Raw genomic sequence first — 13,236 nt, 5'->3', positions numbered from 1 at the left:
GGCCTGGGATCCTCAGATCCTGAGTTCAAATCCCACTCAGTTGTTGAATTAATACCAGGTGGGGTTGACTCAGCCTGTCATCCTTCCGAGGTCAGCAAAATGAGTGCCAGCATGTTGTTATCCTGTGTAGGAGTGGCGACCCATCCAGTATTGTACCCAATAGCCAAGGAGACTGCTTAGGCAGCACCAATGCTCTGCACAGAGTATGGTCCCAATGGATGGATGGACTCCTCTCTACGCATGTGCGATTGGGTCGAATTCAGAGCCAAAGTCCTGCTAAACTACAGGTTCATTTTCCGATTCGAGTTCAAAACTTAACATTCAATTGCAATCAAGTTGTTCCTCGATCATACACTGACGTTTGTGGATGGATGCATTGGAAACAGTCAAGGCTCATGGACAGACAGAAGTGAACCAATTGCTGAACCCCATTTTTCACTTCTCATGTGTCGGTAATGACATCATCACTGGATTTGTAAAAAAAAAAACACCTCTGTCATGTATTTTGCTATTCTTGTGACTCTAATGATCAGTTTGACATATGATGACATTTAGTTATTTGTTAGTTTAGATTTCTAAAAACATACGAGACTTCCATGGTTTCTGCTGCAGCTCCTTTCTAACATGGTGACCACTCAGATTCCATCTTGTGAAAATCTGCTTTGCTCAGACTTTCTTTTTCGTGGTGTCAAACAGAAATTAGTAAGTCCCCTTACACAGTTATAAAATAAAAGGGATGGCTTCGGTGATCAGTACGTGCAGTTAACTTGCACAAGAAAACAGCAATTCTGCTCAGGAACATTTATTTGACTGCAAAAGGGATCATGTGCATTGTCAGGAGTGGCAAATCTATTGTAAAAGTACCATGCAGAAACTGCAGGTACTTAAATTCTGGCGACCCTTGACTACAATTCTGCAACAGACTCAGATGGCACGTGTCCTAAAATCCTGTTTTGTCGCTCTTTCCCATCCGTTTTTTGCTCTGTTCACCGTTTAATTTTTCCTCGGTCACCTTCCATCGACTTGAAAATCACCCAAGATAATCGCAATACACAAACATGGTGTAAAAAACGTCCTCTTTCATGCCAACCTCTTTGCTTACTTCCAATTATAAGCAAAGTCATGGAATCTACCATTGCAGTTGACATCAAATGCTTCCTTTTCTCCAATGGCTTGATCTCAGCTATTATCAATTTGGATTTAGACCCAGTCACTCCACCCTGGATTGCAATGCTTTAACTCTCCTACCAAAGGATGGCGGTCCTCAATCGCAGACAAGAGATCAATGCCGTCTCTCTGGACATGTCTTGAGTATACTGTATGTCAAAGTTTGACACCCCACCTTTCCAGACTCTCAGCCTCCAGCATGCAAGGCCACTTCCTCTCATGATTTGCTGTCTTCTTTCACGCTCATAGTCAGGACTTGGCTTAAAGGGATCCTCACATCTGCTTTCCCTGTTGAGACGAGCATGTCACAAAACAGTCACGTTGCTCATTTCAATCAATGACCTTTCTGATTCTCTGGAAAACACCTCCAATATTTTCACTGATGACACGACCCACTACATAACATCACTCATCCTTCAAATAGGCAGGCTCCAGCACATGCTCCCATACCTGAACTGACCTGATGATCTTCCCCAGAATGCTTGGCTTGCATGTGCAGAAACCCCAAGCAACAGCGGTCATCGGGGCAGGGAATGTACTGTATATTGTGCATGTCAGATATGGATTGTTCCCTAAAATGGCTCACAAAGCTTCTAAAATAATCTGAAAATACTTCAAAAAGAACCTGAGATAAAGGAGTGTGCCTCTGCATTATGAAATATTTGGAGAACTTTCTGATCAACTCGCCCAAAAAGTTGATATCTTGTAGCCAGTACTGCAAAAACTCCCGACGATGTGGGAGTTTTTGCACTTCTGTGCAAGGCACGTGGATGGGCGCGTTCTACCTGATCTCCTCGATCATCCCCATCAGGAAGCGGACTGTGAACCTTGTGGGATCACCTTGTGTGAACATGGTAGGCTTGATGATATATTTAATGAACGTCTGCAATTGGAAAGATGATGCTGTTATTACCAACATTCAGGCAGACATCCCAGAAGTAGATACCATGTCTGGCATGGGTGCTTCTTAACACCAATGTGAAAGTCATATCTTGGGCTTGTCAATTCACATGGTAAGTTTAAAGTGAAGATATTTACTATTAATTATGTTTGGGAGGATTGGAGGGGGAGGTGCAAGTGGGAGCTATTTGGGATGTGATGGCCATTCCAAATTTTTTTTTTCTTGGTTCTGGGGCAACAATGGAAATTATACTTGATTCTTGCATCTATTGGTGAAAGAGCCATTCGTTTGTGTGTGTGTGTGTGTGTGTGTGTGTGTGTGTGTGTGTGTGTGTGTGTGTGTGTGTGTGTCATATCCACTGCCACCATGCACTTGTATGAAAAGGAAATGGTACGAACTCATCACCCCTCATCAACGGATATTTCCCGTACTTCTTCTATTTCCATGAGTCTGATTTGCATTCAGGAACAGAACAATTAAGGTTAACCATTTTGAAATTGCCACTCTTTCATCGAAGTGCTGAAAACTTAAAAAAAAAGAACGTGAATTACAGATCTTGCGCAAGCAACGGCATGTTAAAAGTACCCAGCGAGCAGAACTGAGTCACTGAAAACACTCACACAGCTCATACTCGCATGTGCATAAATCCCAAGTAACGGCGGTCACAGGGATCATGTGCACGTGGCAGATTTGCAAGAGGCCTCATCAACATTCATTCGTCATTTCAAAAGTCCCGTCTTCCATCCAATTCTTCCCTCCAGGACTTCAAGACGGTGGTTGTTCACCATCACCTCAGTTCATCTCCCATCTATACTAATCCTATTAAAAACACTCACCAACCCCCCCTAAGCCACACCTCTCATTACCCCCAAGCATGCACGTTATTGTGTTTTCTCACCTCTCCATGTTTTTTTGTCCATTTATGTATCATCCTTAGCTTTGCCTTCCTATTGTTGTTGCGTTTCAGACTGTATCCAGCTTGTTCACTTCATGTATCTTTCTGCTCCTCCCCTTGACCTCATTGTCCCTCATGCCCATTCTTCCTCCAAGGGTCCCTCCGTTGTGTCTTTCTTCATTGTTGTTGGTGTGTTTCTCCCATTTTCACTGTATGTTTATAATGATTTACAAGGAACCTCAATTTGGGAGGAGGCCATGAGGCAACATCAAGCTTGTGCAATTGTGCCAATATTGAAGTAACACCTTACCTCCAGCTCCACAACTTCTCGATACCTATCTAACTCAATTTTAAAACTATCGACTGTTTCCGCTGTCACTACCTTTGCAAGAAGACTACTCCATGGATTTACTACTCTCTGATCAATGAAAGACCCCTGCCTAACTCGCATCCTGGCTCTCCTCTTGTTACCTCCACCAGGTGATGGAGGTTATGTTTTCACCCTTTTCTGTTTGTTTGTTTGGCTGTGTGCCGGATATCTCAAAAAGTTGGAGACGGATTCGAATGAAACTTGGTGGACACGTTGGGTGTGTGGCAACGAAGAAGTGATTCGATTTTGGGGAAGATCCGAATCCAGATCTGGATACGGTAATTATATAATTTTTTAAGTGATTCTTCACCATTGAGAGATAGGGTCAAAAACGATATATAGCATGAATTTTCAAAAATTTATTTGGCCCGATATATTCTAATGGATCAGACGTTGTGTGACAGAGGTATGTGCTCTACTGAGTGACCTTCTCGTTTGCTCTGTAACTGTGGTGAGAAGTCATGTCAGTGTTCACTTTTCTGAATTTTTCCAGTTCTTCCTGTCAAATTTCCAGTTTACCCTCCTGAGATCTTCCTTCTCTATCCATCTTGTCCACCATATGTATCTTTTCCTGCCCTTCATTCCTTGCCACACCCATTGTTCATCCAAGTCTGGCTATATCTTGGCCTTCAACTCTGCTGTTGGTGTTTTCCCCCTCTCTCAACTCTTCCTATTGGCCTGATCCATTCAGTATACTAACAATAGCTCTTGCACGAGCTTTGACTATATGTACAAAAAAACAGTCCTTCATTAAGCGACTACGTGATGTATGGAAGATCCTAATATGAACACTCACCTTGTCTTCACCAGCAAGCTCTGAACTGGTTCAAGCTGGAACCAAACTCAATATTTCTCATTAGCAGAAGCTCTAAACAGCATGATATAGCAGATTTGCAAGAGAGATTTTTCCCATTTGGAAATTCTTGGTGTAATTCTCATGGGTAGAAATGCCACAAATCCAGCTAAAACTAGTTCATCACTTTCTAGTGGAAACAATATAAGGGAAAGGGCCTGCCTCAGATCACACCATTCAGTGCAGCAATAAGATGCAAAGAAGCATCACTAACCAAAGCTCCACTGCTGAGTAGAATCATGAAAACAATGAAGGTCTCAAACCATTTGTGCTCGACAATTCGCAGGCAGGCTTTCCTAAAAAGGAACCAAGTCCTACCCTTGTCTTTCGTGACATCGACCTGGAAGCAGTGACAACGCTGCATCCAAACTGAAAAGAGATGAGGGAAATGAGAGAGGATTAGAAAGACGACTAGCAATCAACAACTAACAGGCTTTCAGATTCGTTGTTTAACATTTCATTGACTAAGTCACGCTTGTCAAAATGATTTACTTAGATGGTAAATTGAGAAGATGGATCCTGAAACAATTGTTGTGAAAAATAGAGACTCATCATTGCCCAGCTATGTGCCCAGACATGGTGCTTACAAAATCAAAATGAAAATACAATAAAACAAGGACCCAATAAAGGAATCTGTACCCCATCACACCCTCAGTTAGACAATCCTCTGGATCAGATGATTCTTCCTCTTCCTGCACCATTTCCTCATGCACAGATTCAGGTTTGAGATCTACGGTGCTGCATTCAGACCCGTCCACTTTATCATCCTGTAATAAATAAATAAATAAATAAATAGAGTGCCTCATATTTCACCTTTTTCATTGAATGTGAGCAAAAACAGGAAAGTTGTACAAGTTTACTCACAGAGCTATCCCATGCAAGTAGCAACCTTACCTTCTCATGCTCTTCTACGTCTGATATTATCATTTCATCTTCCTTGGTGTTGTCAGGAGCATCAGAAATGGAAATAGATAAGCTTTCGTTATCCACAGTAACAGTGCTTTCTAAATATTTGCATGCAATGTTTGTGGCAGCGCCATGAATATCACTTTCGCCATTTTCAATCTCCTGCTGTTCTGTGATGTCAACATTTGTGTAGGTTGTCAGGGATTTTTTATCCATTGCATCCTCAACAAAATGTTCCATGGGCAAGGCTTGTTCGCTTTTTTTCCTCAACTTGTTGAGCAGAAAACCTTTTGTGTAAGCGATGGCCCTTTCAATACGTGCAACAGCAATCTGCAAATTGTTTTCATCCCCATCTTCATCTGGAGCTGCTAGGTTGTCACCACCAAAGGAGCTGAGCAGCAGTGCCAGGAAGAGATTGAGAACCTGAGAGAGATAGGATGTGGTACACATAACTGCTCGGTAATCTTCTGAATCATCAATGTAACAGAGAAGTAAAGAACTGGATTGGTATAGATGCTCACCACCAAATTACCGATGACCATGACCATCATGAAAAGTATCAGACACATTGCCTGCCCTGCCACCTCCATACAGTCCCACATGCTCTCTATCCATTCACCACAAAGCACACGAAACACAATGAGGAATGAATGGAAGAAGTCGTTCATGTGCCAGCGTGGGAGTGTGCAGTCTTCAGAAATCTTGCACACACACTCTTTGTAGTTCTTCCCAAAGAGCTGCATACCAACGACGGCAAATATGAAAACAATGATGGCCAGTACAAGAGTCAGGTTCCCGAGGGCACCCACAGAGTTTCCAATGATCTTGATGAGCATGTTGAGCGTGGGCCAGGACTTGGCCAGCTTAAAAACCCGCATCTGCCAAAAATAGCACAAGTTGAAAGACTTGCTTGCACGAGACATGTCAGATTTAAAGAGATCACAAGAGATCTGTCATTGAAATAGTTGCCTATTTCAATTTTTCATGCATAAAAATTGTTCACGATATATACTGTGCAGCAAAATAAAGAACACAGACATACTTACATTATGGTAATCCATATTGCACAATAATCTATACAAATAAAAGGCAATGTGTGTGTGTGTGTGTGTGTGTGTGTGTGTGTGTGTGTGTGTGTGTGTGTGTGTGTGTGTGTGTGTGTATGTGTGTGTGTGTGTGTATGTCTCCTACATAACTCCAAAACCATAAAACTTAGCAGCCTGAAACTTTGCATGCATACTCAGAAAACTCCAAGGAGTGCAAGAGTGAAAATTGGGTATTTGGCTAAATTAAAACACCCCTTTTGAAGATAATTAACAGCATTATTTAATTATATTCTTCATCAGGCGTTCCTCAGCCACCTCGCTCTCTGGGTCTTAAGGCGTTTCCTGGGTAACCTTACTGGAATCTGCAGCCACCATGTTTTTTGGCCTGATCAACCTTCCCTTGACTTGGAACAGGCCGCAACTTGGAACAAGCTGTTCATCGTAGCTACAAATCGCTGGGTACATTACAATGCTTAGAAACGCCCGGAGAAGTATCTTTAGAATACATCACCATTATATTTAAGGATATATAAATATTGTCATAAATCACTTAATCTCACCAAGTCATTCACATCTGTTGGACTTGGATAATTTATTAATTTATAAGCATTTTACTAATTCATATCTTTTGCTCTACTATATTTCTGTCATTCAGTCTGTGCCTTTGTATAATAATTTGACAAATCAATATCTAAATATTGGGTTAGATGAAAGGTAGAACCATCTTTTTCAACATAAGTCATTTATATTCGATTAAAAATAACTTTGTAAACTTTTTTATTAATGATGAGTTGAAATGACACATTTTGACAGAATTGACCACAACATTTGGAATTTTATTATTGGACTTGAAATGATTGATAAACACCATTCTGTAGGAATCTCATTGCTTCAACAAGTGGTGGAAGACCATAACTATCAAAATAATTGTCCTAGTTATTATAAATACAAACCCAATGAGAACCATTTCCATTATTATCTTCGAAATTCATAATAATATCCTTTGTATATTTAGACAAGTTTGTTAATTCATCTCTCATGCAAATAACCACATGATCAATTTTTTCATTTTTTTTTTTACAATATTTGGCAAGTTATATATTTGACGTATTCTTTCCAAATTCTTAAAACCACTCATCAATGCTCATAAATTTATGAGAAAGATTTCACCCATTGCTCCTTTTAGTTAATTTTATACCTGCTTGTGCAATCGAAGAAAGTATATATCCAACTAACATTCTTGCTTTATCAGGGAGGCTTTCAAGTTTTTCAGCAAAATTTACAATTACACCACTTCCACTAATTTGTTTCTCCAACTCTTTGTTATGTCTTTCCATCTCTTTTTGAGCCTGTATTAGAGTTTTCCTCTCATTAGCAGTTTTTACCGCTGCTGAAATACCACCCGACAAAGCTCCCAAAGCACCAAGACATGTGAATAAAAGAGGGAGGGATATAATAAATCCTCCACATGTCTCCCGGACTGAATATTTCTTCAACATCAGTTTTGACATTTTAATTTTTAGTGAGACAGTATCGTTCAACATTTTCACCTGTTCTCTTGTGAGCAAAACATCAATTTTACAGCTCCTTTTCTCTGAATTATATGAACATTAATCATCCAAGGCTTTTGATTTTGAATACATAATTTTAGTTTATTATGATTGATTTGATTAACATATACCCCAGTTGGCACTTTACTACTCATTTATTTATCAAAAAGTTACATGAGATTAATCATCACACTATTATCTGTATTAATATGTAATTCAGTTTCTTCCAAAAGCAAACAATATTTATCAACTTCTTCACTCTATCCTCTTTCAATGTATAGTGAAGTATCCACTATATTGGATTTTATAGTTTTCTTTTGAGCACTCAGGTCAATCGTGTAGATTGTATAAAGTTTATAAATGCTACCATATCCAAAATGGGTTCTTTATTATCATTGGTTTTGATCCGTCATTTGACGAAAATCTTTTAGCATTCGAAGTTTTTAGGAGTGTATTCTATCATGGGAATTGTAGATATTTGTTGAGGAGTTTTTAAAAGTGGTTTCAAAAATTTATCTTTTCTTTCAAATGCTTCTTCACCCATTAGTTGCTGCCTCTGTTTTTCTTTATAGTCAGGCTCCTTGTGTAATTTCGTTGGAATTTTTTGGAGAGTAGCAAACCTATAGATTTTTGAGAAGTTTAAAATCTATTTAAATAAAAAAATAATGTTTCACATTTTTTTCAACTTTTGGAAAGGTCGTTTTGGGTTGAAAAACGCTTTTTTTGAATTCCAATTTTAAAAAATCGGAAACAATACAAAATAACCAACTGATGATGGATTACTGTGAAATGGCTAACAATGGATTTTATAAGGTAATAAAATGTTGCATTTTGACTGTCGGTTGCCATGGAAACAGCATTTTTGGAGTGGAATTGCCATTTTTTAATATATATCTTTTTAAATTATATTTTCCATCGGATGGCCTGTTTTAATTGTTAAATATAGTGACCATGACTAACTTGCACATAAGAATTATGATTTTCAAGTATTGGAACAGTTGGTTGCCATGGAAATGGCCATCTGTGCAATGAAACAATGGTGTGTCTGTTGTTCAATATCAGAAGGTTTCGGTACCTTCAGTAGTAAAACGTTTGATTTTAAGTTTTTGTAGTTTGATGTATTGTAAGTATGATCTTGTCGGGAACATAGGTGACGCCATGTCGCGACGCCATGCCATTGCCTCAGGTTATGGTTGCTGGGCGTGGCATGACATTGTGATGTGGCGTGGCGCGTGTCCAAGAACGTGCAGAACGATGACGTCATTTTCTGTTCGCTTCGTTTATTATCGATTTATTCATGACAGTTTACTTCGGAGCTTCGTTTCATCATATTCGGTTTTCAACACCTTTCTTCCTTTTTTCGGTAAGTTGTGATAGCATTCGTGGCGTATGTACCTTTTTGTCATTTTGTTCTTCTGTATGGGATAGGAGTATGGTTTGAATAGCCATGGGGTTGGAGGTTTTAATTGCGTTTCCTGTTAGGCTAGGAGTTGGAAGTCGGGCAGTCGTCATGTTATAGCTATGTGTTTATCCTTTTTCTATTATTTCGGGTTGATCTTTAAATATGTCCTTATGTGCTGGTTCGTGCTTTCATTTATCCGGAAAGAAAGTCACCATCAATGTAATTAGTCACTGACGTATTTTGTTCCATTAGATTAACTGCTGTATAATAGGATAGGATTAGGTTAGCTTTGTGCCCGGGGGTTGGAATTAAAGAGGGAGTCTATTTGGAGTTTCTATTTAGTTTACTGGCATGTAGTTAGCGCATGTTACGGCTGTGGAAATTCGCATTACACCATAAAGGTTCCTGAGATTACCTATGCCGGTAAGTGAGTGTTCAGATAGGTCCCCACCGTTGTTTAAAGGAAATTCTTCATGTTCACCGGGCTGCGACCCTTTGAGATAGCCGTTTTTCTTTATCTATCGTGATTTTGAACCACACAACAACTACCACCACATCTTCGCCACTACGTCCGCTTCCGAACGGCAAACAAAGGCGCCAAGTGCCAAGGAAGGAACTGCGAGTACGCGCGGGTTTTCCCGCCAATTTTCCCCGTGCTTGGTGTGAAGGGAAGGGGGCAGGACATGCCCCTTTTCGAGAAGCTTCTCGAAGGGAGGTGGAGCCGAAAACGGGGAGGAGCGAAGGGCGGAGCCCCGCGCTATATAAGGCGGACTGCACACGGGCTCTCTCTTCTCTTGGCGGTTCGGGCAGCTCGTGTTCAGTTCAATTCCTGGTGGCTGCTCGTCGAGCTCGCAGCTCGTGTTCAGTTCAGTTCGTGGTGGCTGCTCGTCGAGCTCGCAGCTCGTGTTCAGTTCAGTTCGTGGTGGCTGCTCGTCGGGCTCGCAGCTCGTGTTCAGTTCAGTTCGTGCCTTTTGTTGCCAGGGTGTGGTTCAGTTCAGTTCGTGGTGGTTCTTCTCCTTCGAGCAGCTAGTTCATGAGCTCGGGCTTCTTCTTTTCTTGGGACACGGACGGGAGGCACCGCTTTGCCAGCTCGGGCATGCAAGCCTGCGCACACGAGAGGAGAGTTCCGGAGAGAGCTCGCCGACCGTCGCACCACGAGGGTGCAGTTAATCAGCGTCGGTCTCGTGGGCCCATTCGGTCATCCACGGCCCAAGGCCATAAAGGTTTACGAACTCCGTCTACCCCCTTGCCTATGAGGGGGTCATTTCTTTAGTTCTGTGTGAATGATGTGGTGCCGTGTCCGTAAGTAGAACCTGTTTAAGTGACTGTACACTATAAGCATATTCGGTGGTATTGCTTTTGTTTCCATGCTTTTTCTGTATTTTGCATGACTGCCTTGGCTGTACATACGTGCTGAAAAAATAAATGTGCTTTGTTTGAATGTATCCCGTTCATCGTGTCCTATTTCCCCTTTGAAAGTGCCATCTTGCATCGTGGAATGAGTAGTGGGTTTTGAACACACGAGTAAAGAAGAATCACTGAACCGTCGAGGTCGGTGATAACACCGCTCGGTTGTCCCTGTAGCACAGAACGAACCGCTTAAGCGGTTCGTGTCCTAAGCCGACCTGCGGCGTGGTGCAACCCCTCGGTAGGTTACACGCGCGGGTATTTAGGTATGTCGACATTCGGCGATTCACCCCATTTCGCGCGGGTAGAATGCGGACTGGGTTGTGGTGAGGTTAAACCGCCACCCGTGACTGGCTCCTGGCGGTAGTTCCAAGGAGGGTCACGACTGAATTGTCCGACCGGTGGGCGACGCGGTCACGATTAGAGTTACGTGGCCGATCGCATGCCAGGCGGGCCAGAATTCATAACACTTGTGTCCGGGAGTGGGATTCAAATCCATCCCGCCTCCAACTAAATTCACGGAACCGGATCAGGGGTGAGTGAAGCGACCCTCCGTTTTCCCCAAATTATGAGCATTTAAATTATTCCGCGAAATAAGATGGCATTTCAAGGCGAACGGGAGCCGGGGGTTTTAGGAATGGATGTATAATTAGTAGAATCCATGGTCCAGGACGAAATCCCCGAGCAGGAAATGCTTAATGTGTAGGAGCAACCCCCCGCCCCCACAAACGAACCCAGAGCCCGGAATGGGTGCGGCAGCGGCTTAGGCCACGGTGTATGAAACCCCCCTCCCCTCCTTCATCAAAATCCCTCCCCGTTCCCCGGCGAAACCGCACCCGACCAAGATTCGGCTTCGTCAGGGTCGTTCGAGATGAAACAAGTAATGGAGATGTTAATGCAAATAAATGAGAGTTATCAACAAATGAACGACAAAATGGAAGCGAAAATGCGAACACTTCGGGGTGAAACGCAGAGTATGGGGCTGAATCTCCAGGCTTGGTAAAAGGTGGGCAGAAGGGCAATTGAGAGGAGCGAAACGCGGGCAGTGGAGCTCAAAATGGTGCCGCCACGTGCTGGGGCGAACGAGCTGAGAGGGAGTGCAATGGCTATCAGGCCCGCAATGGAGGCGGGAACGGACCGATTAATACGGAAGACGTGTTGGGCGAAAGTCATGACAGAGGAAGTGACGGTGACACAGAGGGAAAAATTAAACGGGGAGACTGCAACGTGTAAGACGAGACACGAGGTAACGAAGGCAATAGAAAAATTAAAAGGAAGCCAGGAGGAGACAAAGGAGTCATTGAAGGTCGTAATGGTGGAGTGTGAGAAAAGACTTCAAGACATGACGAAGAGAGTTGATAAGCTGGGAATGGAGGTAAAAACGGAGACAGAGGAACTGGGAAGACGGGTAGAAAACCACAAGGGCAAACCGGAAGAACAGTTAGAAGCCAAAGCAAGGTCGGAGTGTGCGGAGATGAGAAAAGAATTAGAAGAGAAAGCTTCTGGGTTCTAGAAATACCAAAACAGATCGAACAGCTGGAAGCGAAGGCCAGATTAAAGAATGAGGAACGAGAAAGAGTAATGAAGGAAGAACGAATGAGACAGGAGAAGGAAATCGGTCAATTGAAGGAAATAACGAGATTGCAGAATGAGGAACAAGAAAGACAGTGGGATAAAAGACACAAAGAAGAACGAATGAAGTGAGAAGAAGAAATCAGACAATTGAGGGACACAACGAGATTGGAAAAGGAAGAACAAGAGAAACAATGGGATAGAAAACAAAAAGAACATGAATTTGAGGTTGACCAATTGAAAGAAAAGGCGAGGCTGGAGTGTGAGGAGATAGACAAAGAACAGCGAATGAAACACAAAAGGGAAATTAACCAAATGAAGAAAACCACGAAACTGGAGAAGGAAGGACAGTAGAGGAAACAAGGAAGAGTAGTGAGAGAACAGCGAATGAAACACAAAAACAAGATTGACTAAATGAAGCAAACCACGAGATTGGAGAAGGAAGGACAGGAGAGGAAGGAAGAGTAGTGAAAGAACAGCGAATGAAACACAAGAAGGAAATGAGCCAATTGAAAGAAATGATTAAATTGGAGAATAAAGAACATGAGAGACTGTGGGGTAGAAAACAAAAACAATACGAGTTCAAAATTAATCAACTCAAGGAGAGAGCAAAATTGGAGTCCATAGAGATGGAAAAACTCTGGAACGATAACGAACAACTCAAAAAACTCCGGAAAGAGAACGAACAGTTAATGGGGCTCAGAGAGGAAGAACGACTCAAATGGGAAGGAAAATGGAACCAGGAAGAAACAGAAATAAGGAACAAGGAAAGAAAATGTATAGAGACGCGGGAGACAGAAAAAATAGAGGAGAGACTGCATGATAAAGACGGGGTTAAGGATGAGCACACACACATTGAGGTAGTGGAGGACCATGAGGAGGAGCTGGCAGAATGTTTTGTGACCCGGTGCGAGCAGCTGGATAGCCTCCTTCGGGAACGGAGGGAGACGCTATTCTCCCTTGAAGCTGATCACGACCAGGGTGGTTCGGTCGTGTCAAGCGAGGTAGAGGGGGCGACTGCTGCGAACGGGTGCACGCCGAGCTTGGGTGGTATGGAGGCCCTGGGAACCCTTGTGGTGGCACGAATCCCCAGTGTGGTTACGAGTGTGGTCCCGGTGTGTGTGGTGTCGAAGTGTGTGCTCACAAGTGTGGTAAAATGCGTGCTTC

At 42.5% G+C, this 13,236-nt stretch overlaps 1 protein-coding gene across 2 annotated transcripts in view; it reads right to left on the bottom strand.

Moving 5' to 3' along the window:
- Nucleotides 1–13,236, bottom strand: part of LOC147031754 (sodium channel protein type 4 subunit alpha-like) — a 159,917-nt gene that overhangs the window by 45,743 nt on the left and 100,938 nt on the right. For both annotated transcript variants that reach the window (XM_085866918.1, XM_085866928.1), the window contains exons 15-18: nucleotides 5,614–5,970; nucleotides 5,081–5,515; nucleotides 4,836–4,953; nucleotides 4,401–4,555 (exon numbers count right to left, since the gene is read on the bottom strand). In XM_085866918.1, the coding sequence (XP_085723044.1) occupies nucleotides 4,401–4,555; nucleotides 4,836–4,953; nucleotides 5,081–5,515; nucleotides 5,614–5,970 (1,065 nt within the window). The remainder of the gene's footprint in view (nucleotides 1–4,400; nucleotides 4,556–4,835; nucleotides 4,954–5,080; nucleotides 5,516–5,613; nucleotides 5,971–13,236) is intronic.

Source organism: Eptatretus burgeri, chromosome 2 (genome assembly GCF_056783735.1).
Source record: "Eptatretus burgeri isolate ZD-2024b chromosome 2, Ebu_testis_v1, whole genome shotgun sequence".
Lineage (NCBI taxonomy): Eukaryota > Metazoa > Chordata > Myxini > Myxiniformes > Myxinidae > Eptatretus > Eptatretus burgeri.
Note: the sequence above shows the minus strand (reverse complement) of the source record. Positions and strands in the feature narration are given on the sequence as shown.